This window comes from Taudactylus pleione, unplaced genomic scaffold (assembly GCF_031769625.1).
Source record: "Taudactylus pleione unplaced genomic scaffold, aTauple2 ptg000216l, whole genome shotgun sequence".
Classification (NCBI taxonomy): Eukaryota; Metazoa; Chordata; class Amphibia; order Anura; family Myobatrachidae; genus Taudactylus; species Taudactylus pleione.
Window position 1 is genome coordinate 11,919,841 of NW_028284618.1, and position 27,112 is coordinate 11,946,952.

General features: G+C 51.3%; 1 protein-coding gene across 2 annotated transcripts in view; it reads left to right on the forward strand.

Moving 5' to 3' along the window:
- MINDY3 (MINDY lysine 48 deubiquitinase 3) overlaps positions 1 to 27,112 on the forward strand; it is a 177,803-nt gene that overhangs the window by 20,217 nt on the left and 130,474 nt on the right. For both annotated transcript variants that reach the window (XM_088478634.1, XM_088478633.1), the window contains exons 6-8: positions 7,216 to 7,267; positions 19,843 to 19,957; positions 22,909 to 22,982. In XM_088478634.1, coding sequence (XP_088334760.1) covers positions 7,216 to 7,267; positions 19,843 to 19,957; positions 22,909 to 22,982 — 241 coding nt within the window. The remainder of the gene's footprint in view (positions 1 to 7,215; positions 7,268 to 19,842; positions 19,958 to 22,908; positions 22,983 to 27,112) is intronic.

A 27,112-nucleotide genomic window follows, 5' to 3' on the forward strand; every position in this document is an offset into this window, starting at 1 on the left:
ATAATGGGTCCCTGCAGCTAATCTTAGCGTCAGTCAGGACCGGTATGGCGCTGCTTAATATTTCCGTCAAGATAGTCAAATATATCTGACCAGGAGATTGCGCACGATACTGCACCCATTATTGCTATCCTGCAAGCCATGTGCTGCAGGTATTAGTGCGGAGGATTTGACTCAGAAAGGTTTTGTGTGCGGCGCCATCTGGTGCCGGGCCCCTTGCACGACCCCTTTGGGCGGTTTATTTCTCAGGATCCTCTCCTTTGAGGATCGCCGTGCGGGCCCCATTGTCGTAACTCGCTTGTGGTTACTTCACCATACTGCCCTTTTCAACTCGGGGTATCTCGCAATTTCTTGCACTTTACCCCTGTGTCACAGACTATCGCTCCCTGCCGGGGTTTTTCACAGTACATGAATTACCTCCGGTACCGCATCGGTCTGTCATTCCCCTTGCAGGGATTACCACAACGGCCACCCTGGTGGATGTCGTTTTCTATGAAATACTAAATGGCGTGATATACGCCCTGTGGTTACTTCCCAGTGGCTCTGCCGTGAAATGAAGGGTGTATTCGGCTCTTTCCCCCTCACATGGGGGGAGCCGATTTCAAGTATTATTATTCCTGCTTTGGGGCTGGTCGCCAGGTTCATTCTGGATATAGAGAATGTCGATCCTGCTTCAGGGTCCATAGGGGGTCATACATTCCTTGTTTCTGCCCAGCGGGTGGATCTCATGGCGGGAGTCTGGCTGTCGCCAGATACGAGGGGTCACAAAGGCCTCCTGTTTCCCATTCCCTAAGGGTCCTCACAAGTAATAGAAATCTCCTTCTGGGGTGGATTTGTATGTTAATCGTCGGGTTACAGGCATTAATATGCCTCCCATCCCGGCCTGGACGGATTTTACGCATCCGTAGGTGGTAACTTTACCTGAAATCAATGTACTCGTTTTCAGGGCCTGTTGCCCGTCCTACCATGGCCATCGCATGGTTGGTTAATACTGTTGCATACTGGGCTGATGCATTTGTAAAGTTTTTCCCCTTCAACACGTCTGGGATTCAAATGTCTTTTGCCGCTCACATAAAATTTGCAGTTGTCATATGTGGGATTACCTACATTGGATCCCGGTCTTCTAACTTTCAGGGTTTCGGCTGCGTCTGTATCCGCCGCAATACCCTATGGCTACGTTATGGGAAAGCAGAGGTGCAGTCTCCTACCATGGGGAAGATCTTGTTTGGTCCGGCCTTGACAAGATTGTTGCATCATTGGCAGTATCACTAATGGAGAGATGCCGTCTTTAGCTACTCCCACTACAATTCGGACTAACTCTGTTAGGTCTTTTTGTCCTCAGGGTCAGCCTAAAGGCCTGTTTTTTCCTAGGCTGTTGGCCTCCACGGGGGCCACCATATCTAGTACCGAGCTGTCCTGGACTTCTGGACGGCCCTGCTTCTACGCCGGAGGATAAACCTTCAGCCTGACGGGACAGGTCTACATCTGGGGGATTCCAGAGTGAGATACTGATTCTCAACAGCCTCTCATTGCTCAGGCGGCCTCCTCACAGGCGTTGTTACACGGGCCCTTCTTCCGATCAGGGCCTTACACACCCAGAAAGCTATACAGCCTTTGCGGTAAGCAGAGCTATTTCGGCCAGCCTCACTATCTCAGCGAGGGACTGGTTGTTCTACTTTCTTTCTGGGGCAGTGGTCGACTGGTCCTCATTTGCCTATCCTCTGTCTCAAATCCCTGAATCGGATACTAAGGGTGCTTGGACTCAGGAGGAGTCCACCATGCTCCATCATCCGATGTTTGGAAGCTGGGGACTTTATGGTATATCTGAGTATTCAGGATACGTACCTACGGGTACATACAGAGCCCCCTCATCAGCAGGGGTTCAGGTTTGCTGCGCCACAGCAAAACTTGCAAGTTTCGGGCTCTGCCTTTTGGGACTGTCCTTAACTCCACCGGGGTTTACCAGCTTTACGGATTTTCTGACGGTTCACCTGTTCAGTGTATCCGAATGCTCCTTTCTCTGGACGCCCTCCTGCTTTTAGCAGGATCACCGAGGTACTTTACCACCAGGTCAGGATAACCGTGGCTTTTTCTCGGCACAGATAATTAGTCACCGGAGAAAAAGTCCTCCCTGCATCCCTCACAGAGTATTCTTCATCTGAGAGCACTGCTGAATTTTTCTGGCGTAAGACAAGCTCTCCGCTCTTCAACTTGGAGTGTGCGGATGTCTACGCGGTCGACATATGTCATTACTCTTGGTGATGCGCGGTCTCCCAGAGTGTCTACCTTTTGGGAGGGGGGAATGTGATCAGTTCCATTCCAGGCCTTGCCATAATTGACTCTTCTCCAGATGGATCGAGTTTTTTCCATCGGATCGCTGTTCGGACGATGATGCTCTCTCCGGAGGCGAGTCGGTCTCTGTCCGGGTGGCTATGGCCATCTCGTCCAGGGTATTCTTTGCTGCAGACAGTGTCTGGTCCGCATTCATTTCGGGGTAGCTGGACGTCTGTCGCTTCCGCCCTGCCACTTGTTGGAACGTTCGGCTGTCTTGGGCCTTCACTCTGGCCTAACCCTTATGTCACGGTAAACCTGCATAGGTTCAGTCCAACAGTGTCACAACAGTGGCTTCCAACTAGGCAACACTGGTAGTTCGGTGGCAATGACAGGAATGTCATACATTCTGACATAGTCCAAGGGTCTTCTCCTGGCCAACTCTGCAGTGTTCATTCCGGGAGCTCTCCATTGGGAAGCGGGCTTCCTCAGCCGTCACGACGTGCATCCTGGGGACTAGTCTCTTCTCCAAGAGAGGTTTCAACTCCTGGTGAGCAGAGGGGGCCTCCCTGAGGTGATTGGTCCTCATGGCCTTCTGACTCTATCGCACACTACCGGTGTTACAGTTCAGCTCTAGGAGTACTGAAGCTACCTTCAGTGACTCTGTCAGTGAAGTGGTCCTTCCACTTTGTGTACCTGTGTCCTCCGGTCTCCCTTCTTCCTCGAGGTCTTCGGAAGTTTAATTTGAGACGGAGGGTCTTTCCTTCTGGGGGCTCCAGTTCATCCCAGACGTCACTGGTACTAGGATTTTCGGAGTCTCCTCATCGATGCTCCGTTCCTACTGCTTCACTATCTGGACCTGTTGTCTCAGGGTCCTTGTTTTTCCCTGGACCTGGATCGTTTGTCTATGACTGCGCCCCTGCTGTGGTCCTTGGGCTTCCCTGGCTCTGTCTTCATTGAGATTAGAACAGACAGGCCAGACTTGGCTGGGTTCTGCCACAGACTGTGGCATACGTAATTCTTACGGTATCGTACCTGTCGATATGATCCTCCGGTGTCCAGGATTTCCAGATATTCTGGCATTCCTTCCGGCTGGCTTGGGTTTCATCCTCGGCCTGGCCTTCCTGACAGTGCGGATCTCTACACTGTCAGTATGGTTAAGATATGGAATTGCTCCACTCTGGTATCCAGTTCATCCTTTGGAGTGTTTTCTGGCTTATGCCTCCATTTGTCCTCCCTAGGGACTCCTTGGGAGTTAGTAGTGGTTCTTCGTTCCCTCCGGGGACAGTCGATGGAACCGCTGGTTGTGATAGCCATTACATGGTCTATTGCTTAGGCTCTCTCTCTTTCTCTCAGGGTGTTTATATTGACCAGGAGAGTGTCTGACTTGGGAGCGTTCTCATGTGGCTCCCTCTTTTGGAGGGTATCATGTCAGGGTGTGAGTTGCTCTCGCCCTGTGTCTCTTCTTAATGTGGTTTTTAGGTTCCATATTATTCTGGAACTTATGGTACAGCCATTCAGCCCCCAGTCCTCTCGGCTGGTGTGGCCTCATTGACTGTGGTCCGGCCTCTTTGGATTTATGTGATCCGTTCAAGCTCCTTACGGAAATCGGGCTCCTTATTGGTGGTCTGAGATTTCTAGTTTTCACAGGAAAGGATGGCCGGCCTATAACTAAATTGTTGGCTGGATGGTCTCGTATGTCTTCCTCAGGGGCTTACCCAGGGGTAGGCCTTTTCTGTTGTTGATGCTTGTTTTTTCTCTCGGGCCATGTAACCCTTGTGGGCGGCTCGTTGTGGCGCCTCGGCTGTTTTGCCTTACTAGGTGTCCACGTGGTCTTCTGTCCATACCTTTTTAAGGTTCTAGGCATTGGTTTCCTTTGCCTCTCAGGATGCTTGCTTTTTGGCGACGGATTCTCTTCTCAGCACAGGAGCGTCCCCACCCTTGGTTGAACTGCTTTGGGACATCCCCAAGGTCAACCCTGTGGACCCCCTATGGACCCTGAAGTAGAAAACAAGAGATATGGTAAGAACTTACCTTTGTTATCTCTGTTTCTACGAAGTCCATAGGGTCCACAGGGCGCCCGCCCTGACGCACCTGGCTTCATATGGGCTGTGTTACTGGTCACCGGTTTCCCGTCTCCTTTTTCTGTGAGTATGGTTCTAGAGTGTTCCAGTTTTCTCTCTCTTTTTCTCTCCTCCTCCGGCCTTTGGCTACTTACAAACTGAGGTGCCTCTGGCTGGGGGGCGGGGTTATAGGGAGAGTGGACCCAAGTGCATCCTGGGAGCTAAAAGCTTTAACTGCGTGGTGCCCGGATTTGGTTCCCAACCTATACCCCCAAGGTCAACCCTGTGGACCCTATGGACTTCGTAGAAACAGAGATAACAAAGGTAAGTTCTTACCATATCTCTTGTTTTTTCACCATTGGGTGGTACATAGGGGTCCTTACAAACTTTTGCTATGGGGCCTTCAAATACTTAGCTACGCCCCTGGTTATACTACACAGTCCTAGTGGTCATCAGCAGAGTCCAATATGACAGGCCGGATGTCCCACTTTGCCATATGTAAAAACACTGTTCGATTAATATCTGGCAGCAGTTGTTGTTCTAATGGGGCACATCCACTAGCAGACTTTGAAACGACTGCTCGGTTACGACGTTGTGATTGTGCAGTCGTTTCACAGTCTGTGCTGTGCCTACACTGAACGATCAGTCCTTCAGTGTAGGCACATCAATCATCCCCTATCATGCTCAACCTGACGTTATCATCAGATTGACCAGCATGTTCGGGCGATGATTGATGTTGGAAATGACTAGCGGTGGCAGCGCGCATCGCTGGTAGCTTTCGACATTAAGGTGCCCGATTCATGAGCGATTGAACAATATCGTTCAATCGCTCATAGAAATTGGCAAGTGGATGTGCGCCTTAAGTCATAGTGGGCATGTAAATTGTTTGAAGAAAGCCAATCTTTTATATACAGCGGCTTGGCTATAAAGGGAAAGGTAGGGAAAGTTGATGTCCCCTTCCAATCTGGTTTATTGTAAAATTTTTAGACTTATTTTGGGTTTGTTACCATTCCAAATGAAATGCAGATTGAAGTGTTTGTTCATCTCCTATAGTCAACAGTAGGGGCAGAACCTGTAATGGGTGCAATAATTTTGGAAAAGATACCATTTTTAGGAGACGAGCTTGTCCTAGAAAAGAGAGTTGCAGATTTTGCCAGCTCCTAAGTTCAGTCGTGACTTTAGATATAATTTTAGTTATATTAAATGAGTAATGCATAAAAAAGATTTTTGGGGAGATGTATACCCAAATAAGGAATGCTAGTAGGTGTTAGATGGAGGGATTTTTCCCAAGAGGGGTAAGTAGTGGGGGATAAGGCCATAGCTACTGATTTCTGGATAGAAGCCTGAAAGTTGGCCAAATTGGAATATCTTGTCCATCACTTCTAGAAAACATTCCTAAGGGTTAGGGAAAAACAGAAGCAGGTCGTACGCAAATGCCAGCTGCTTTATAGAACACTGACCAATAGTAATGCCCTTAAAATGACCACACGTTTGTAAGATTCATCTCAAAGGGGCAGGTTAAACCTATCAATTCTGAATAAACCAGTAAGACCACTGAGACCTGAGGCATGTAGAGTCCCTCAAGTCTCTATATGCCTCGTGCGTTAAAAACACTCAACTAAAGTGTGCGCTATTTTTTTGTTTACCAATTTCCCAGCGGCTATTTGTGAATGAGGCCTTAAAAGATGATCTGCCAAATTCTGCCATTGCAGGAAAGCGTTATCTAACCCCTTATGCTCTAAAAAATAAATAAATCTGAGACCCCATTGCCTTAGTGATCTGAAGGAGAATGTGTTAATAATGTAAGCTCTATTTGCATGCATTGCAGTTCTTTAGCGCATTTAACGGGGAAGTGTAAATCTTATTTTCTTTTATCTGCAGCTTTGTAAATCACATTTACCTTGTTGTTTGCACATATTGTTTATGACCACATATCATGCTGCCAGTATCCTAATTTTATATGAATTATCAGCGATCTGTGATGCTCAATAACAAAATATTATAGAATTGCAACATATGATTATTCCTCTTTAAATGCTCATATCAATCTCTGTTTAACATCACAAGGTTGGTGCACGTGTCCTGCTCTGTCAACTGTTGCAGATGTTTGAATAATATTTCCTTGCTTGTATCAACCTGGAAGCAGAATATGTGTGTGTTTTTGTATGTGTGTATATATATATATATATATATATATATATATATATATATTATAATATATGATGTGTCTTTGAAAGTACAGATGTGTCCTTACACATCTTTGGTGCAGTCGCGCTAAAAAGACCCTCTTGGCGCGCCAGGTCCCATGACTGATTTTGTTTTATCGTTGGATGTCTTGTTGACAAAAATGCATCTAAGTTGCGGTGCGATTAGGACGCACCAGCAGACTATGCTGATTAATGTGATATGTGACACCTGTATATCTGTGTACGACTGAGTCTCTGAAACTGTATACGAAGTGCTACAATGCAGCTGCCGCAGCTTTTTTAATTCCAGGTTCCGCTTCATATACAGACTCATTCGCACACAGGTATACAAGTGTCCTATATCAAATTAGTCAGCACAGTCTGCTGGTGCGTCCTAGTCACATGGCATTGTGACTTCGACGCAATATCGGCAAAAATTACGCAGAGTAGGATCTGGTGGCTTGCTCACGCCAGGCAAGGCGCGCTGCGTGGCGTATTGAGGCTAGATGTATGAGGACACGTCTGTACATGCAGTTCTGGATAATTGCTACAAAAATGTATTTTGTATGTCTTCCATGTAGAACGTCCAATACAAGTAATGTGGAGATCTGTTAGATGAGCTGCAATATTGTAGCTTGTAGTGTGTACTCTGTGTGTTTTATTGCTGTATAGTGCTGAAAAGTGTCTCTTGTGTGTAGCTGCCTTGGCTGCAGAGGAGCTTGGCTTTGAGAGATTTCATGCATTAATTCAGTAAGTAACTTGTTGGGAGTCTTTTTAATCTGGGCTGTTCAAATGTATGTGTTTATACCATGGTTGATCATTGTGTGGCTTCCCAGGGGGTTGGGATTTCAATTTGCTTCTGTGAAACTAAACTAAAATTTTGGTTCTTGCACAGTGTTTTTTTTCTTCTAGCAAATACATTTTGTCTTCCACATGTGTGATTAAATCAACTCCATATAAGATATACATTGTTTATTTACAAGCAGTTAACAAAATTAAGGGCATAGGAACAATTGTCGCTAACACATTACAAATTTGCGTACCGTTACACAAAGCACCAAATATACCTCGCAAAAATCTTTCTATTATGCACTCCTATTAAATGACGAGCTCTTTTGTAATATTTTAGGATAGCTTTTTAGTGTAAATACATTACCCGTTGATTATTCAGACATAATCTCACATACAGACACTGTTTCACTCTTATTGGGGCTCACCAGTGTGGGTTTGAAATTTTCTGCTAAGCAAGTATAACAAAATGATTAGTATTTCGGAAGGCCGGCCTCTGTGCCGTTCTGTATACCCAGGTGATGTAGAATAAACTCCAAAGTGCTCCCATTAAGATGTCACTTCAAATAAGTCGTCTTTCCTGAAAAACAATTTGGTTTATTTGCAAACTCTTCTTAACCATTTTTCATGAACAGTGAGGATGAAGAAGTTGACTCAAACAACGTATATAAATAGAACCATTTCTGTGTCATGGTTAAGGATTCCAATCCCGAAATCCTGTTGTAATCCCGGCGTTACTGGGCTCCAATCTTGGGATCCTGTGACTAATTTTGGGATTGAGATTAAGGAGAAAACTGTTATTTCTTCATAACAAAATAATAATGCTCTTTTTGTTGTTTTGTTTAAAGGCTTCTCCTGCTGTCATCCCGCTATCCATTTCCCACCCCACTACTGTCCTCTCTGACGTCAATCTCCCACCCCGCCTACTGTCCTCTCTGCCATCCATCTAGTCCCACCCCCCCCCCTACTGTCCTCTCTGCCGTCCATCTCCCACCCCGCCTACTGTCCTCTCTGCCATCCATCTAGTCCCACCCCCCACCTACTGTCCTCTCTGCCGTCCATCTCCCACCCCCCCTACTGTCCTCTCTGCCGTCCATCTCCCACCCCCCCTACAGTCCTCTCTGCCGTCCATCTCCCACCCCCCCTACTGTCCTCTCTGCCGTCCATCTAGTCCCACCCCCCCCTACTGTCCTCTCTGCCATCTATCTCCCACCCCCCCTACTGTCCTCTCTGCCATCCATCTCCCACCCCCCCTACTGTCCTCTCTGCCATCCATCTCCCACCCACCCCTACTGTCCTCTCTGCCATCCATCTCCCACCCCCCCCTACTGTCCTCTCTGCCATCCATCTCCCACCCCCCCTACTGTCCTCTCTGCCATCCACCCCCCCTCCTTCTGTTCTCTCTGTCGTTCATTACCCCCACCCCCACTCCTATCCTTTCTGCTATCCGGTCCCTTCCCCACTCTTTCCCTCCTGCCCCTCATTCTCTCCCTTCCACTTTCACTTAACTTCATCCTTTAGTGGTGCTTCTCTCGTAGTTGGGTGCGTGACTGGTCCTCTCCCTGGCCCAGCTGCAGTAGAAGAGCTGGAGTTCTGTGATGCGTCTGCTCTTAGTTAGTGACCGGCTGGGATTGCACCGTGCAGCGATGCCGTCACCAAACGTCACACACACTCCCAGCCTACCAGTGACCTGGGTTCTGAACTGTAGATAGACAGTAATTAGTTAGACAATGTCTAGAAAGTGGAAAGACCCCAGATGTTAGACAGTCAATAGGTCGACAGGTACAAAAGGTCGACACACTAAAGGTCGACATGTAAGGAGGTCGACAGATACAAATGTTCAACATGGTCAAAAGGTCGACATGAAAATGGTCGACACAAAAATGATCTACATGATTTTTTTACTTTTGTTAGGGTTAGCTTTAGGCACTTGCTGCAGGGTTAGGGTTAGGCACCAGGAGGGAGGGTTAGGGTAAAGGTGCGTACACACTGGGCGATAAAGTGGACGACTGAACGATAACGATATCGTTATCGTTCAGTCGTCCACTTTATCATCCATTTTTAACCCCAAAGAGATGAACGATAACGACGACGCGCGTTCCCGCGGGTCGTTCGTCATTATCGTTCATCGGGCTGACATGCAGGCCAACCTGACGATCTCGTCAGGTTGCTGCATGTCAGGGAATGGGGGAGAGAGCCCGGCGCTGAACGATATCGTTAATGATATCGTTCAGCGGCTGTGCTCAATGTCATGAACGACATTGAGCACAGCCTGTCGGGGACAACACTACACGATATCGCTCAGGGAGCATATCGTGTATTGTGTACCCACCATGAGACACTAGAAGGGACGGTTAGGGTCAGGCACTTACCCTGATGTTTAGGGTTAGGCACCAAGGGGAGGGTTAGGGTTAGAATTAGGGTGAAGATTAGGACTAAGAAAACAAAAAAAATATCATGTCGACCATTTTCCTGTTGACCTTTTGACCCTGTCAACCATTTGTACGTGTTGACCTATTGACTGTCTAACATCTGGGGTGTATCTAGACATTGTCTATCTAATTACTGTCTATCTCTTATACCACACCCGAGAGCAGCTGCATCACAGAACTCCATCTTGTCTACTGGCAGCCAGGAGAACCTGGGAGAACCGGACAACGCAACAGAGAACGGAAGTATCCTCTCGCTTCTCCCTGGCCGAGTCCATGTGTTAGGCATTTTGCGACCCACAAACTTTCTGGGATACCAGGATATTAATCCCTAGTCATACCATGTGTCAGGGATATACAGTATAAGAAGCTATCTAACACCTAATGAAGTCTGATGAGATTATCTCCTTAATGTAATTGTCTACCAACCTGATTTTCCTTCAAGTTTTCATTATTTAAGTACAGCTCCTCTTTACATAACTATATTGCTTAATTTGATACCCCCATCAGGACCGCTGTCGGCGTGTGCTTTCTGTTATTCCCCTTTGTTTCAGAGCTGCATGATGTAAAGCAGGCCTGGCCAACCTGCGACTCTCCAGTTGTTGTGAAACTACAAGTCCCAGCATACCCTCTCACCGATCAGCTGATAAAGCATGCTGGGACTTGTAGTTGCACGACAGCTGCTGAGCCACCGTTTTTTTTTTATGTAATAACCAAAATATTGTATTCTAATTCGCCCCTCCGTCACCACACGTAACTTGTATGTGTATAATGTATATCCCTTACTGTTTGTCCTGCACGTCACTCGTATGTGTATAATGTATATCCCTTACTGTTTGTCCTGCACGTCACTCGTATGTGTATAATGTATATCCCTTACTGTTTGTCCTGCACGTCACTCGTATGTGAATAATGTATATCCCTTACTGTTTGTCCTGCACGTCACTCGTATGTGTATAATGTATATCCCTTACTGTTTGTCCTGCACGTCACTCGTATGTGTATAATGTATATCCCTTACTGTTTGTCCTGCACGTCACTCATATGTGTATAATGTATATCCCTTACTGTATGTCCTGCACGTCACTCGTATGTGTATAATGTATATCCCTTACTGTTTGTCCTGCACGTCACTCGTATGTGTATAATGTATATCCCTTACTGTTTGTCCTGCACGTCACTCGTATGTGTATAATGTATATCCCTTACTGTTTGTCCTGCCCTTTTCTGGAGATTCCAAACTTTCTTGGGCCATGCTAGTCGCCAAGCGTTCTAGAACGTTTTCTCCAGAAAGACAGGTTGCTCCTATCTTTTGGTAGCTGGTATTCGGGGTGGGTACAGCTTAGGCTTTGCACAAAAGACCCGATAGCTATGTCGGTTCTCTCAGCCTTAGGATTTTGCAGAAGAATAGAAAGCTTGCCGAATTTCCATGTATCTTTATGGATTTCGTGTGAAGATCTGCGATATATGTTCTTGTCCTAATACAGATGTGTCCTCTTACCTCCTTGCCGATCACGCTACAAACGTGCCCACGCACCGCGCCATGCGATTACCTGCAGGTGCAAACGCTGCAGCGCGCACTGCGATCGCACCATGCAAGCCAATGGAGTGCACCTATCTGCTCGCGCCATGCTTGGTGCGATTTGCCATGTACGTAGCAAAGATGCAAGTAGACATATCTGTACATCTAGCATGTGGGGCCTCCGATTAGTTCTAAACGGCATTGGTAATAGTATACAGCTACAAGGGCTAATTTACTGGGTTTGATGTATTGCCCACATCTGTACATCATTACACACCATACATTTACCTTGTCAATAATTACTGTGTTTTCCATTTAGGAGTTTCAGTAATGAAATTTATATTCTCCTAAATGAGCCATTCACAGGGCACTTGGTTAAGGATGATTAGCAAGGAATGTGCAGACGTCTTACACACAATCCGCCATGGATGAGAAATTCCTGAGTGTAGCTAGCTGGTTCTACCCAACATAAGGGATGAAGTCAGTCACAATCCCGAAGCCGGGACCCCGAAAGGACGCCGGACCGATCGTCCAACTCCGGGGGGAAGGTATCCACGCAGCCAGGGATGCGGGGGTTGGGTGCAGGGACCCCCGGGGGGACATAGGGTTAGACCCCTCCCGGGGAGGGTTAGAGATAGGATAGGGTAGGGTAGGGCAGGGGGGGGTTAGGCACCCCCGGGGAGAGGTTAGGGTGCGGAGAGGGAGGGGTTAGGTTTAGGCACCCCTGGGGGGAGGTTAGGGTTAGGCACTGGGGGGGAGGTTATGCACCCCCGGGGGGAGGTTAGGCACTAGGGGAGCTAGGGTTAGGCCCCCTCTGCCCGGGAGGGCTAGGGTCCGGGGAGGGGGGGGTTAGGTTTAGGCACCCCTGGGGGGAGGTTAGGCACTCCTAAGGGAGGGGGGGGGTTAGGTACTTACCTCCGTAGGATCTGCGCTGTTCAGCCTGCCGGTGTCGGGATTTTGACCGCCGGGTTCTCGTCCGGCAGTCATTCATATCGATTCCCATCATAATCCGTGGTGTCGCGTCTCTGCCTTGCTACAATATAGTGCATTACTGAGAGTAACGTCATACTTACCGAAGCCAGCTATCATGCTGTATATAGTAAAAGGCCACTTAAATATTATGTCATCCTTTAAGATATTTATAGTAGGATTGTTTTTCTCCAAAACATATGTAAAAACTTTTTCTATGTGCGCCGAGGTCACCGATTTTTGCTAAATCTGTTTTCCATTTTTCACATTTATTTTTTTCGTGCCTATTTATGTACTTTTAGCTGTTATTTTATACAGTTATTATCATGGTTAGTGACCTATTCAGCATTTTACAGACCATGTCGCTTCCTCCTTCTCCCGACCAAGTCGCTTCCTCCTTCTCCCGACCATGTCGCCTCCTCCTCCTCCCGACCATGTCGCCTCCTCCTCCTCCCGACCATGTCGCCTCCTCCTCCTCCCGACCATGTCGCCTCCTCCTCCTCCCGACCATGTCGCCTCCTCCTCCTCCCGACCATGTCGCCTCCTCCTCCTCCCGACCATGTCGCCTCCTCCTCCTCCCGACCATGTCGCCTCCACCACCTCCTCCCGACCATGTCCCTTCCCCCTCCTCCTCCCGACTATGTCGCCTCCCCCCTCCACCTCCTCCTCCCGACCTAGTCTCCTTCACTTCCTCCCAACCATGGCCCTTCCCCCTCCTGACCATGTTGATTCCCCCCCTCTCCTCCTCTTTCTGACCATGTTGCTTCCTCCTCCCGACCATGTCTCCTCCTCCTCCTCCTCTCGACCATGTCCCTTCCCCCTCTTCCTCCTCCCGACCATGTCGCTTCCCACTCCTCCACCTCCCGACCATGTTGCTTCCTCCTCCTCCCGACCATGTCCCTTCCCCCTCTTCCTCCTCCCGACCATGTTGTTTCCCTGTCCTCCACCTTCCGATCATGTCGCTTCCCACTCCTCCACCTCCCGACCATGTTGCTTCCTCCTCCTCCCGACCATGTCGCTTCCTCCTCCTTCTACTCCTCCCGACCATGTCGCCGCCTCCTCCTCCCGACCATGTCGCCTCCTCCTCCTCCCGACCATGTTGTTTCCCTGTCCTCCACCTTCCGATCATGTCGCTTCCCACTCCTCCACCTCCCGACCATGTTGCTTCCTCCTCCTCCCGACCATGTCGCTTCCTCCTTCTACTCCTCCCGACCATGTCGCCTCCTCCTCCTCCCGACCATGTCGCCGCCTCCTCCTCCTCCCGACCATGTCGCCGCCTCCTCCTCCTCCCGACCATGTCGCCGCCTCCTCCTCCTCCCGACCATGTCGCCGCCTCCTCCTCCTCCCGACCATGTCGCCTCCTCCTCCTCCCGACCATGTCGCCTCCTCCTCCTCCCGACCATGTCGCCTCCTCCTCCTCCTCCCGACCATGTCGCCTCCTCCTCCCGACCATGTCGCCTCCTCCTCCCGACCATGTCGCCTCCTCCCGACCATGTCGCCTCCTCCTCCTCCCGACCATGTCGCCTCCTCCTCCCGACCATGTCGCCTCCTCCTCCCGACCATGTCGCCTCCTCCTCCTCCCGACCATGTCGCCTCCTCCTCCTCCCGACCATGTCGCCTCCTCCTCCTCCCGACCATGTCGCTTCCTCCTCCTCCCGACCATGTCGCTTCCTCCTCCTCCCGACCATGTCGCTTCCTCCTCCTCCCGACCATGTCGCCTCCTCCTCCCGACCATGTCGCCTCCTCCTCCCGACCATGTCGCCTCCTCCTCCCGACCATGTTGCTTCACCCTCTTCCTCCTCCCGACCTTGTCGCTTCCTCCTCCTCCCGACCATGTCGCTTCCTCCTCCTCCCGACCATGTCGCTTCCTCCTCCTCCCGACCATGTCGCCTCCTCCTCCTCCCGACCATGTCGCCTCCTCCTCCTCCTCCCGACCATGTCGCCTCCTCCTCCCGACCATGTCGCCTCCTCCTCCCGACCATGTCGCCTCCTCCCGACCATGTCGCCTCCTCCTCCTCCCGACCATGTCGCCTCCTCCTCCCGACCATGTCGCCTCCTCCTCCCGACCATGTCGCCTCCTCCTCCTCCCGACCATGTCGCCTCCTCCTCCTCCCGACCATGTCGCCTCCTCCTCCTCCCGACCATGTCGCCTCCTCCTCCTCCCGACCATGTCGCCTCCTCCTCCCGACCATGTCGCCTCCTCCTCCCGACCATGTCGCCTCCTCCTCCCGACCATGTCGCCTCCTCCTCCCGACCATGTCGCCTCCTCCTCCCGACCATGTCGCCTCCTCCTCCCGACCATGTCGCCTCCTCCTCCCGACCATGTCGCCTCCTCCTCCCGACCATGTCGCCTCCTCCTCCCGACCATGTCGCCTCCTCCTCCCGACCATGTTGCTTCACCCTCTTCCTCCTCCCGACCTTGTCGCTTCCTCCTCCTCCCGACCATGTCGCTTCCTCCTCCTCCCGACCATGTCGCTTCCTCCTCCTCCCGACCATGTCGCCTCCTCCTCCTCCCGACCATGTCGCCTCCTCCTCCCGACCATGTCGCCTCCTCCTCCTGACCATGTCGCCTCCTCCTCCTCCCGACCATGTCGCCTCCTCCTCCTGACCATGTCGCTTCACCCTCTTCCTCCTCCCGACCATGACGCTTCCTCCTACCGACCATGTTGCTTCACCCTCTTCCTCCTCCCGACCATGTCGCTTCCTCCTTCTCCCGACCATGTCGCTTCCTCCTTCTCCCGACCATGTCGCTTCCTCCTTCTCCCGACCATGTCGCTTCCTCCTCCTCCCGACCATGTCGCTTCCTCCTCCCGACCATGTCGCTTCCTCCTCCTCCCGACCATGTCGCCGCCTCCTCCTGACCATGTCGCCTCCTCCTCCCGACCATGTCGCTTCTTCCTCCTCCTCCTCCCGACCATGTTGCTTCACCCTCTTCCTCCTCCCGACCATGTCGCTTCCTCCTACCGACCATGTTGCTTCACCCTCCTCCTGACCATGTCGCTTCCTCCTCCTCCTCCTCCTGACCATGTCGCTTCCTCCTCCTCCTCCCGACCATGTTGCTTCACCCTCTTCCTTCTCCCGACCATGTCGCTTCCTCCTCCCGACCATGTCTCCTCCTCCTCCCGACTGTCTCCTCCTCCTCCTCCTCTCGACCATGTCCCTTCCCCCTCTTCCTCCTCCCGATCATGTCGCTTCCCACTCCTCCACCTTCCGATCATGTCGCTTCCCACTCCTCCACCTCCCGACCATGTTGCTTCCTCCTCCTCCCGACCATGTTGCTTCCTCCTCCTCCCGACCATGTCGCTTCCTCCTCCTTCTACTCCTCCCGACCATGTCGCCTCCTCCCGACCATGTCGCCGCCTCCTCCTCCTCCCGACCATGTCGCCGCCTCCTCCTCCTCCCGACCATGTCGCCGCCTCCTCCTCCTCCCGACCATGTCGCCGCCTCCTCCTCCTACCGACCATGTCGCCGCCTCCTCCTCCTCCCGACCATGTCGCCGCCTCCTCCTCCTCCCGACCATGTCGCCGCCTCCTCCTCCCGACCATGTCGCCTCCTCCTCCTCCCGACCATGTCGCCTCCTCCTCCTCCTCCCGACCATGTCGCCTCCTCCTCCTCCTCCCGACCATGTCGCCTCCTCCCGACCATGTCGCTTCCTCCTCCTCCTCCCGACCATGTCGCTTCCTCCTCCTCCTCCCGACCATGTCGCTTCTTCCTCCTCCTGACCATGTCGCTTCCTCCTCCTCCTCCCGACCATGTTGCTTCACCCTCTTCCTCCTCCCGACCATGTCGCTTCCTCCTCCCGACCATGTTGCTTCACCCTCTTCCTCCTCCCGACCATGTCGCTTCCTCCTCCTCCCGACCATGTCGCTTCCTCCTCCTCCCGACCATGTCGCCTCCTCCTCCTCCCGACCATGTCGCCTCCTCCTCCTCCCGACCATGTCGCCTCCTCCTCCTCCCGACCATGTCGCCTCCTCCTCCTCCCGACCATGTCGCCTCCTCCTCCTCCCGACCATGTCGCCGCCTCCTCCTCCCGACCATGTCGCCTCCTCCTCCTCCCGACCATGTCGCCTCCTCCTCCTCCCGACCATGTCGCCTCCTCCTCCTCCTGACCATGTCGCTTCCTCCTCCTCCTCCCGACCATGTCGCTTCACCCTCTTCCTCCTCCCGACCATGTCGCTTCCTCCTCCCGACCATGTTGCTTCACCCTCTTCCTCCTCCCGACCATGTCGCTTCCTCCTCCCGACCATGTTGCTTCACCCTCTTCCTCCTCCCGACCATGTCGCTTCCTCCTCCTCCCGACCATGTCGCTTCCTCCTCCTCCCGACCATGTCGCTTCCTCCTCCTCCCGACCATGTCGCCTCCTCCTCCTCCCGACCATGTCGCCTCCTCCTCCTCCCGACCATGTCGCCTCCTCCTCCCGACCATGTCGCCTCCTCCTCCTCCCGACCATGTCGCCTCCTCCTCCCGACCATGTCGCCTCCTCCTCCTCCCGACCATGTCGCCTCCTCCTCCTCCCGACCATGTCGCCTCCTCCTCCTCCCGACCATGTCGCCGCCTCCTCCTCCCGACCATGTCGCCTCCTCCTCCTCCTCCTGACCATGTCGCCTCCTCCTCCCGACCATGTCGCTTCTTCCTCCTCCTGACCATGTCGCTTCCTCCTCCTCCTCCTCCTGACCATGTCGCTTCACCCTCTTCCTCCTCCCGACCATGTCGCTTCCTCCTCCCGACCATGTCGCTTCCTCCTTCTCCCTAGCATGTCGCTTCTCCATTTCTTCCTCCTCCTCCTCCCAAACATGGGGAAGATTTATCAAAGCTTGGAGAGAGAGAAAGTACCAACCAATATGCTCCTTTCATTTTTCAATCACGGACTGTAAAATGACAGGAGCTGTTTGTTTGGTACTTTATCTCTTCACTTCATCTCTCTCCAATCTTTGATAAATCTCCCACGCTTCTCTGTTTCTTCCTCCTTTTTCTCCACACCATGTCACTTGCCCCTCCTCCTTCCGACCATGTCACTTCCTCCTCCTTCCGACTATGTCGCCTCCCCCCTCCACCACCTCCTCCCGACCATGTCTCCTTCTCTTCCTCCCAACCATGGCCCTTCCCCCTCCTGACCATGTTGATTCCCCCCCTCTCCTCCTCTTTCTGACCATGTTGTTTCCTCCTCCCGACCATGTCTCCTCCTCCTCTTCCCGACCATGTCGCTTCCCCGTCCTCCACCTTCCGACCATGTCGCTTCCCACTCCTCCTCCTCCCGACCATGTCGCCTCCTCCTCCTCCCGACCATGTCGCCTCCTCCTCCTCCCGACCATGTCGCCTCCTCCTCCTCCCGACCATGTCGCCTCCTCCTCCTCCCGACCATGTCGCCTCCCGACCATGTCGCCTCCTCCTCCTCCCGACCATGTCGCCTCCTCCTCCTCCCGACCATGTCGCCGCCTCCTCCTCCCGACCATGTCGCCGCCTCCTCCTCCCGACCATATCGCCGCCTCCTCCTCCCGACCATGTCGCCGCCTCCTCCTCCCGACCATGTCGCCGCCTCCTCCTCCCGACCATGTCGCCGCCTCCTCCTCCCGACCATGTCGCCGCCTCCTCCTCCCGACCATGTCGCCGCCTCCTCCTCCCGACCATGTCGCCGCCTCCTCCTCCCGACCATGTCGCCGCCTCCTCCTCCCGACCATGTCGCCGCCTCCTCCTCCCGACCATGTCGCCGCCTCCTCCTCCCGACCATGTCGCCGCCTCCTCCTGACCATGTCGCTTCCCCCTCTTCCTCCTCCCGACCATGTCGCTTCCTCCTCCTCCCGACCATGTCGCTTCCCCCTCTTCACCCTCTTCCTCCTCCCGACCATGTCGCTTCCTCCTCCCGACCATGTTGCTTCACCCTCTTCCTACTCCCGACCATGTCGCTTCCTCCTCCTCCCGACCATGTCGCTTCCTCCTCCTCCCGACCATGTCGCTTCCTCCTCCTCCCGACCATGTCGCCTCCTCCTCCTCCCGACCATGTCGCCTCCTCCTCCTCCCGACCATGTCGCCTCCTCCTCCTCCCGACCATGTCGCCTCCTCCTCCTCCCGACCATGTCGCCTCCTCCTCCTCCCGACCATGTCGCCTCCTCCTCCTCCCGACCATGTCGCCTCCTCCTCCTCCCGACCATGTCGCCTCCTCCTCCTCCCGACCATGTCGCCTCCTCCTCCTCCCGACCATGTCGCCTCCTCCTCCTCCCGACCATGTCGCCTCCTCCTCCTCCCGACCATGTCGCCTCCTCCTCCTCCTCCTGACCATGTCGCCTCCTCCTCCCGACCATGTCGCTTCTTCCTCCTCCTGACCATGTCGCTTCCTCCTCCTCCTCCTCCTGACCATGTCGCTTCACCCTCTTCCTCCTCCCGACCATGTCGCTTCCTCCTCCCGACCATGTCGCTTCCTCCTTCTCCCTAGCATGTCGCTTCTCCATTTCTTCCTCCTCCTCCTCCCAAACATGGGGAAGATTTATCAAAGCTTGGAGAGAGAGAAAGTACCAACCAATATGCTCCTTTCATTTTTCAATCACGGACTGTAAAATGACAGGAGCTGTTTGTTTGGTACTTTATCTCTTCACTTCATCTCTCTCCAATCTTTGATAAATCTCCCACGCTTCTCTGTTTCTTCCTCCTTTTTCTCCACACCATGTCACTTGCCCCTCCTCCTTCCGACCATGTCACTTCCTCCTCCTTCCGACTATGTCGCCTCCCCCCTCCACCACCTCCTCCCGACCATGTCTCCTTCTCTTCCTCCCAACCATGGCCCTTCCCCCTCCTGACCATGTTGATTCCCCCCCTCTCCTCCTCTTTCTGACCATGTTGTTTCCTCCTCCCGACCATGTCTCCTCCTCCTCTTCCCGACCATGTCGCTTCCCCGTCCTCCACCTTCCGACCATGTCGCTTCCCACTCCTCCTCCTCCCGACCATGTCGCCTCCTCCTCCTCCCGACCATGTCGCCTCCTCCTCCTCCCGACCATGTCGCCTCCTCCTCCTCCCGACCATGTCGCCTCCTCCTCCTCCCGACCATGTCGCCTCCCGACCATGTCGCCTCCTCCTCCTCCCGACCATGTCGCCTCCTCCTCCTCCCGACCATGTCGCCGCCTCCTCCTCCCGACCATGTCGCCGCCTCCTCCTCCCGACCATGTCGCCGCCTCCTCCTCCCGACCATGTCGCCGCCTCCTCCTCCCGACCATGTCGCCGCCTCCTCCTCCCGACCATGTCGCCGCCTCCTCCTCCCGACCATGTCGCCGCCTCCTCCTCCCGACCATGTCGCCGCCTCCTCCTCCCGACCATGTCGCCGCCTCCTCCTCCCGACCATGTCGCTTCCCCCTCTTCCTCCTCCTCCCGACCATGTCGCTTCCTCCTCCTCCCGACCATGTCGCTTCCCCCTCTTCCTCCTCCTCCTTCTCTCGACCATGTCGCTTCCTTTCACACTCTCAGGCAAACAACTGTAGTAAAGAAACTTTTTAGTTCAGTGTTTTTTTTTAAGTTGCAGTAAACTATTATTAAGATGTAGACAACAATAGTTGTGTTGTGTGCAAATTGCTCTGCCTTATATAGAAAATGTATCCCCTATGCTACTTTGTTTTGTTTTTCTCCACTAGAAAACGAACTTTGCAAAGTTCTAGTGACCTAAGAGAAGCCATATTGGACAATTATTCTATGTTTAGAAACCGATTTGGAGTGCTGTTGTTCCTGTACTCGGTCATCCTCACTAAGGTAAGTATGGTGATGGTCTCTGTTTCCTTCTTATATGCTGGACATCCCTAGGTAAACTCACAAGGTTTTAGTCTCCTCTTTCAATTTGTTGTCGGCTGTTTATTTTATTTTGTGATGATGGCTCTCTGGACTGGTAGTTGTTTGTAGCCCCTACACACCATTGTAAGTGATGTATTTCGGAGTGTGTGGGAACCTTATGACATGTATTTATAAAGAAGGAAGCAACAATAATAAGGCATGCCTCTAGGGAGCAGCACCCTGGGAAAACACCCATTGGTTGGCACATCGCTCTGTGCCCATTTTAACTGCTGTGCATGATGAACTGCAGTTTCTCTAATCAGGGGGATCGGTTGTTTTTAGTTATAGGAAAAAAAAAAAAACATTTAAGTGCATGTCTTCCTGTAGCTGAGTGTTTTCTCACCCCGGTGCTGAGCATGTTTTGGCTTTTTTTTTTTTTTTTGCTGGTTGCCTTCCAACATCATTATTTGTAATTTGTTTATGCAGTACTGACGCAAACTAGATCTATTTTTATTCTTTTTAGAAAACTTTGAATTGTTGGTGATCAGTGTAAGTTTGCTTATTTCTACCTACACCGCAAATCGTGGTAGTCAGGAAAAAAAAAAAGTAAAAAACCCACAAAGAACCTTCTAAGTGGTTCTTGCTTCAGCATTAATGCACCTTTCCACAGCAGCAATCAGCAGGACTACACGTAGGTTTTTCAAATAAGTTCTGCATTTGAAAATGATAATGGGGGTATCGCCCCCTCCAATTCTGTAGTTAGTGGCTTGGAAGAGACTGGGCTTAAAGACATCACTGCATATTACCTTGAATATGCCATGAAGCTCTGCCGCCTCCCCTCAATTTTGATGTTTATGCTGAGGACGAGTCCAAATCATCCTTAGGACTTATAGTTGTTAAAAGTTAAGCTGGGTACACACTAAGCAATATATCAGATGATATATTGTTCCCCAAGCAGATCAGATTGATGTATCGGTCCCATATCGCTCAGTGTGTACACACTACCGCTCGCTCACGTGAGTCTTTGGTCGCACCTTCTGATCAGCTGTGCATGCACTTCATATCAGATGATCTGGAGGCCGACACCATACCTCTGGATGCGGCGGTGAAACGATAGATCAGGTGGTCGTACACCAGATTGTGTAGTGTGTTGGGACTGCCCGATATATCGTGCCATTGCCTCTGCCGTCAGTGGATTGTCTAGTGCAGTGATTCCCAACCTCGGTCCTCAAGACACACTAACAGTCCTGGTTTTAGTGATATCCATGGTGGAGCACAGATGGTTAAATCAAAATAACTGAGGTACTAATTAAGTCTCCTGTGCTTAAGTACGGTTATCCTAAAAACCTGGACTATTAGTGTGCCTTGAGGACCGTGGTTGGGAACCCCTGGTCTAGTGTGTACCCACCATTAATCCTGAACAATGTACTTTTCCTGCATGATTCATATGTAAAAATTTTGGGTTAATAGTTGTTTAAGGGCCATTGTCAGTGAGGACTGCACCTTGGACAAGTACAGACTTAAACATATTGTGTAGTCCTTTTCCAAAGTTAGGGACCCCCATATTAGTCAGCTTTGCTACAACCTATCGATAAGAAAAATGTATTTTAAAGTTACTTTTTCGAAGCATACACATCACCTACACACTGTGTAATGTTTTTGAGGGCTGGAGCATTACTCTAGAGCCTGCAGCATATCGGCTCACTAGTAACCAGTGACCTCACGAGACATTAGTGCAAAATGCTATTGGTATGGTTGACTAGATAGAGGCACTTTGGGAACAGTAATGTAATTGCAAAATATCTGGGCTGAGATATACTATACTATCTAAGTTAAGGAATTTGGGACTACAACTGCAACAATCTTCGCAAACTGGCAAACCTGACGCGTCTCGTTGTGGAATAACCCACAACCTCATCTGATGAAGTTGTGGGTCATTCTGTAACAAAACGCGCCTGATGCTACTGTGAGGACCATCACTGGACCAAACTTTACAAGATCCTCCTCTTAATAATAAGAGAATCTGTAATCACAGTATGTCTTATTGATATTTTTTCAGTGTCCTGTGATTATGAACATTATAAACATTTACTTATAGAGCCCCAGCATAATTCATTGCACCTCACAATTGGGATCGCAATAGATATTGTATTGACTGAGGGCCTGATTCAGAGCCGTTCGCTATTTGCGGTCGTTCGTTTAAAAACAAGGGGTGGCTATTCAAATGATCCGTACGCACATTGCAGTCTGTTCACACCTCTAAGTCTGAACGAGCGAGCAAAACATACGCTCGTTTATTTGATAAAAACGCCCCCTGGCCGCTCGCACCATACGTCATGTCCGCTATTTATTAGATTAATCGAGTACATCGACCAGCGTATGAACTGCTCGCTATTCTTGTGGTTGGTGTTTGCTACCACAAATTTGCGAGCAGTTCTGGCTCTAAAATAACCAAGTGACGTGGTCAATGACGCTGCTGTTTTAAATATACACACCCATAAAACGCCCGTTTTGACCTTTAAGCACGCCTGCGTTCGGTTCTCCACTCCCCATTTTCAAGCACCTTCCCCTGTTACCACCCACATACGCCTCATTCTGTCACTCAAACTAGCAGGCACTCGCTATATAGCGTACAAACGATTTTCGGCCGCACTGACTGGTTCGCGCATGCGTACTAAAAACCGTACGCATGCGCAGATGTGCAAACATCGCTCAGAACGAGCGTACTGCCGCTAACGAGCGGCTCTGAATGAGGGCCTGAGATTGTACAGAGCTTCTATGTAGTTGTAGTAAAAAATACTATTCTTGTCCCAGGATATGGCCTTCACCCAGTGGTGATATGTTGGTTGAAGGTCTAGTACTTGATAGTTTTGTTAGAGATGATAGAACAGAAATCATTGATAGACCAATGTATTCCACTTTATTTTCACTAGGGAATTGAAAATGTGAAAAATGAAATTGAAGATGCAGAGGAACCTTTAATAGACCCGGTGTATGGCCACGGCAGGTAAGACGGCCTGTGTTCTTGTAGTAGTTTACTGACCAACAGGGGCGTATCTAGGGGTCTGAGTGCCCCTGGCACACCCCCCTCTCTCTTGCATTTTCCCCTACCACACAGTAGGGCGAGGGCGGCTTAAGAATGAACCCTGACTCCTCCCATCTCTACTTATGACTCCTCCTACTTCCGATCCTGACCCCTCCCAATGTATTATTGTATAGTTTATATTTGATTAATTTTTTTGTCCCAACACAACTCTTCACTTATATGTATAGTTAATTATTTTTCCATAATAAATATATATATAATGACACACACAGCATACATACACACAACATGCTTACAAACACACACAGCATACATACACACATAACAACATACACGCATGTCATACACCCATGACATACTTGCAAACACACACACAGCATACATACACACGTAACATACACACATGACATGCTTACAAACACACACAGCATACATACACACATAACATACAGACATGACATGACATACTTGCATACACACACACACACAGCATACATACACACATGACATACTTACACACACACAGCATACATACACACATGACATACAAACACACGACATACAAACACACAGCATACATTCATACACACACATAACATACACACTACATACTTACAAACACACACACAGCATACATGCACACACAAGAGACTGACCTGTTAACACAACACACACACTCCCCCCACCCAACCAACATTAACAAGAGACTGTCACTGACCTGTTAATAAAACACACACACCACCACCCCCTACCCTGCCAACACTAACAAGAAGAGACTGACCTGTAACCTCTCAGTGCTGTGCGGCGCCGAACAGCTCCTCGATCCCTTGCACTGGGAGATGAGTCACTGCACCATGCGGGAGACGAGGGAGGCAGAGCAGAGCTCACAGCAGGGTTGTGGATAGATCCCCTTCCGTAGATGTACCTACGGAAGGTGATCTATATACACAATCCTCACAGTAGCCAGTCAGGGCAGCCGGGTGCGCCGCTGATATACACCATAGCGGGCACCCGGCAAACAGAAATTGCAGCAGCGGCCGGGTCAGCATTCTGCGCTCAGTGTGGGTGTGGCCATCCGCAACCTGTCTGTCCACAGCAAAGCGCATGTATTGCTATGGTGGCACTGCCAGGTGGCGCCCCCTGGCGGCCGCTGCCCCTGGCAAGTGCCATCCTGGCCAAGGTATAGATACGCCCCTGCTTACCACCCAAAGTGGGAGCTAAACTAACCAAGCCAAAATATGGTTGGCCGATCTTTATGGGATTTGCAGTGGGTTGCTTTTCAGCATATTGTAAAGGCTTTCTGTGGATAATAAGCAAAAGCCTTTAATCTGCACAAAATGCTTGGAAGTTATTGTCAACCTTAACTGGTTAATATTTTTTTACCAAAAATGTCCCCAAATGTATTTTTTTATTTTTTTTTTAAATTAGATTACGTAACTATATAAAACAATTATATTTCCACTGTAAGAAGAACAGCCAGCAGCAGGCGGATTGCCCATGACTTACAGGATCACCTATCGCAGCTGCACCCGCCAGTGCTTGTAGCCTGGGGGGAGAGAAGGGAAGCCTCCGTTTTCCTGACCACCTTGAGCTTGGGCTGCAGGAAGACTGTCTGTAGCCTTGCCAGCAGTAGGAGCTTGCTGCATCAACCAAGGAGCAAGCTGGGTGGGCTGAGCCCAGCTGCTGGGAGATAAGCTTCCAGCAGCTGCCGGCAGGCTCACAGAGCATCTGATGTGACCACGCAAGGCAAGTGGTTAAAGGGGTAAATTCCATTAGCCATGTCCTTTACCATGTGGCTTTTGCTCCCGGGTTAAATGCTCCAAGCTATTTAATCATTGCCCACGACTAGCCCGGAGGGTATACCCAACACAAATTTCTTTGTTAAATGCATCCATAGGGCTAGTGTCCGGTTTATCCTGGGCTCTAATTGAATACCGCCGGAATTTAACCTGGGATCTACAGTTGTTCGCGGGCTTACCACGGGCAATAATTGAATAGCTCTGAGCACTTAACCTAGAACCTAAAGCTGCTTGGTAAAGCGCACAGCTAATTGAATCTATACCCCCCAAAGGTTTAGTATTTTGTCAAAATGTACTTTATTTGCATATTGTGTATTGGAATAATAGGAGCTGGGACACTTATAATTGTGGACGTATATCACATTTGTAGATGCATTTAACTAGTGTCAACTTTAATTAAAAGCAGCCACACAGATGTGCGATCTAGAACACACTATAGAGCAGCGCAGAGATCTTTCAGATCGAGCTACTCCTGCGCGTTCTTGGGTAGACACATGTATGTGGGAGCGACTAGTCTAAAACATTGTTCATGGCTTTAAATAGAAATGGTACACTAAATACCTGAAATAATATTATATGCTGTTGTGAATACTCTGCTTGGCTACAGATTTCTTTCCTTGTCATCTTCCAAAGTGTACAGAAGATGTATGACCAGACGATGAGGAAAAGTGCTTTTTTCTACTTCAGGGTCCATAGGGGGTCCACAGGGTTGACCTTGGGGTATAGCTGGATCTGGATCCACGGGCACCACGCAGTTAAAGCTTTGCTGCTCCCAGGATGCACTTGGGTCCGTCCTCCTCTATACCCCGCCCCGGCCACAGGCACCTCAGTTTTAGTTGGTGCCCGGCCGGAGTCGGGTCACCCTGTCGCAGTGGGGCTGCAGGAGCAGCCCCTAAGCTTTATTTTAAAAGAGAAATTTTTTATTTTTTTCTACTTTTTTTACACTGTTAGAGCGGCAGCATCAGACTGTCCTTTAGGACGTCCACGCTGCCGCTCCTTCTCCCCGCTGGCGCCGCGACGCCAGTACAGCTCTGGGGATCGCGGCGGGACCCCAGAGCCTGTACTAGCCGGGCTCTGGGGACTCCCTTGACTGCTGCCGGACGCGACGGGGATCAGGTAAGCCGCGGGTCGCCGCGTGCGGCGGGCCGCGGATACTTCAATGCAGTCAGGAGCCTCCGGTCTCTGGGGACAGACCGGAGGCGCTAGCGGCGGCGGCGGGCTCCCCCTCAATTGAGGAATACCCCGCGTGTCCGCTAGACCACCAGGGTATCAGGCTGGTAGCGGGACCGGCAACCCGGGGGTTAATTGCTAGCCAGGGGAGGCAGCCTTCCCTGTCTAGCGGCTCCTCCCCTCAGCTCAGCGCGCCTTTCAACAAGCAGTCTGGCGTCGCTGAGCTGCTCTTATCTCTCGGCCACTCCTCCTCTGAGGTCTCCGGCGGCCATCTTTACTGGCACATCGCAGACTCCCAGGCGGTATCAAGTAGACCGGTCCCCCTGTGTACCTCTCCCCTGCAAAAGGACAGTGTACACAGCGCTATAGCCCTCCCAGACACTGAATCTGGGCGGTTGATTGTAGCGGAAGGTGCAGTGAGTACTAACTTTTCTGCATTGTATGTGACTATTGCTAGTGCTGCCTGTCTGTGACTTATTGTCCTTACTGTCAGCTTATAACTATCCCTTTCCTTCTCCTACGGCCCGGCAGGTGTGTGGGGGAAGGGCGTTTTTCTGAGACCCTCACTTATATAAAACACGTATTTGTGGGGTCAGTCACATACTGTTGTGTGCTACACAGTACCATATCTGGGCTGTTGTGTCGCATACTGGTGAGTGCGCGGGTGTTAAAACCGTAATTCCTCTGGTGATACCTATTTCTTGTGATTTACGGTATCATGTCTGATGAGGAGACTGAGCGCTCTGTGGCTCCTGTGCTATTTTCCTGCAGACGTTGTGCTGCTGGAGTTGATGGGGAGGACTTATCTCAGGATGGTCTGTGCGGGCGGTGCCAGCTGGTACCGGGCCCCTCCAACCCCCCTGTATCACAGGACCCTCCTTGGGCGATGTTTTCACAGGTGCTGGCGTCTATTGCGGACCGGTTATCGGTCCCATCAGCGGTCCCTTCTAGGGCGTTACCGCAGCCCACCATCCCCCATTCCCCGAGGGTTCCACAAATGTTGCGGTCTTCCCCCGGGGCCCAGACTGTGGGTCCTTACTCGGGACTGCCTGTGTATGTGCAGTCTTCCCCAGGGACGCGTCAGTCTGTAGTGCCTTTGCAGAGTTTTGCTCCGACGGCTCC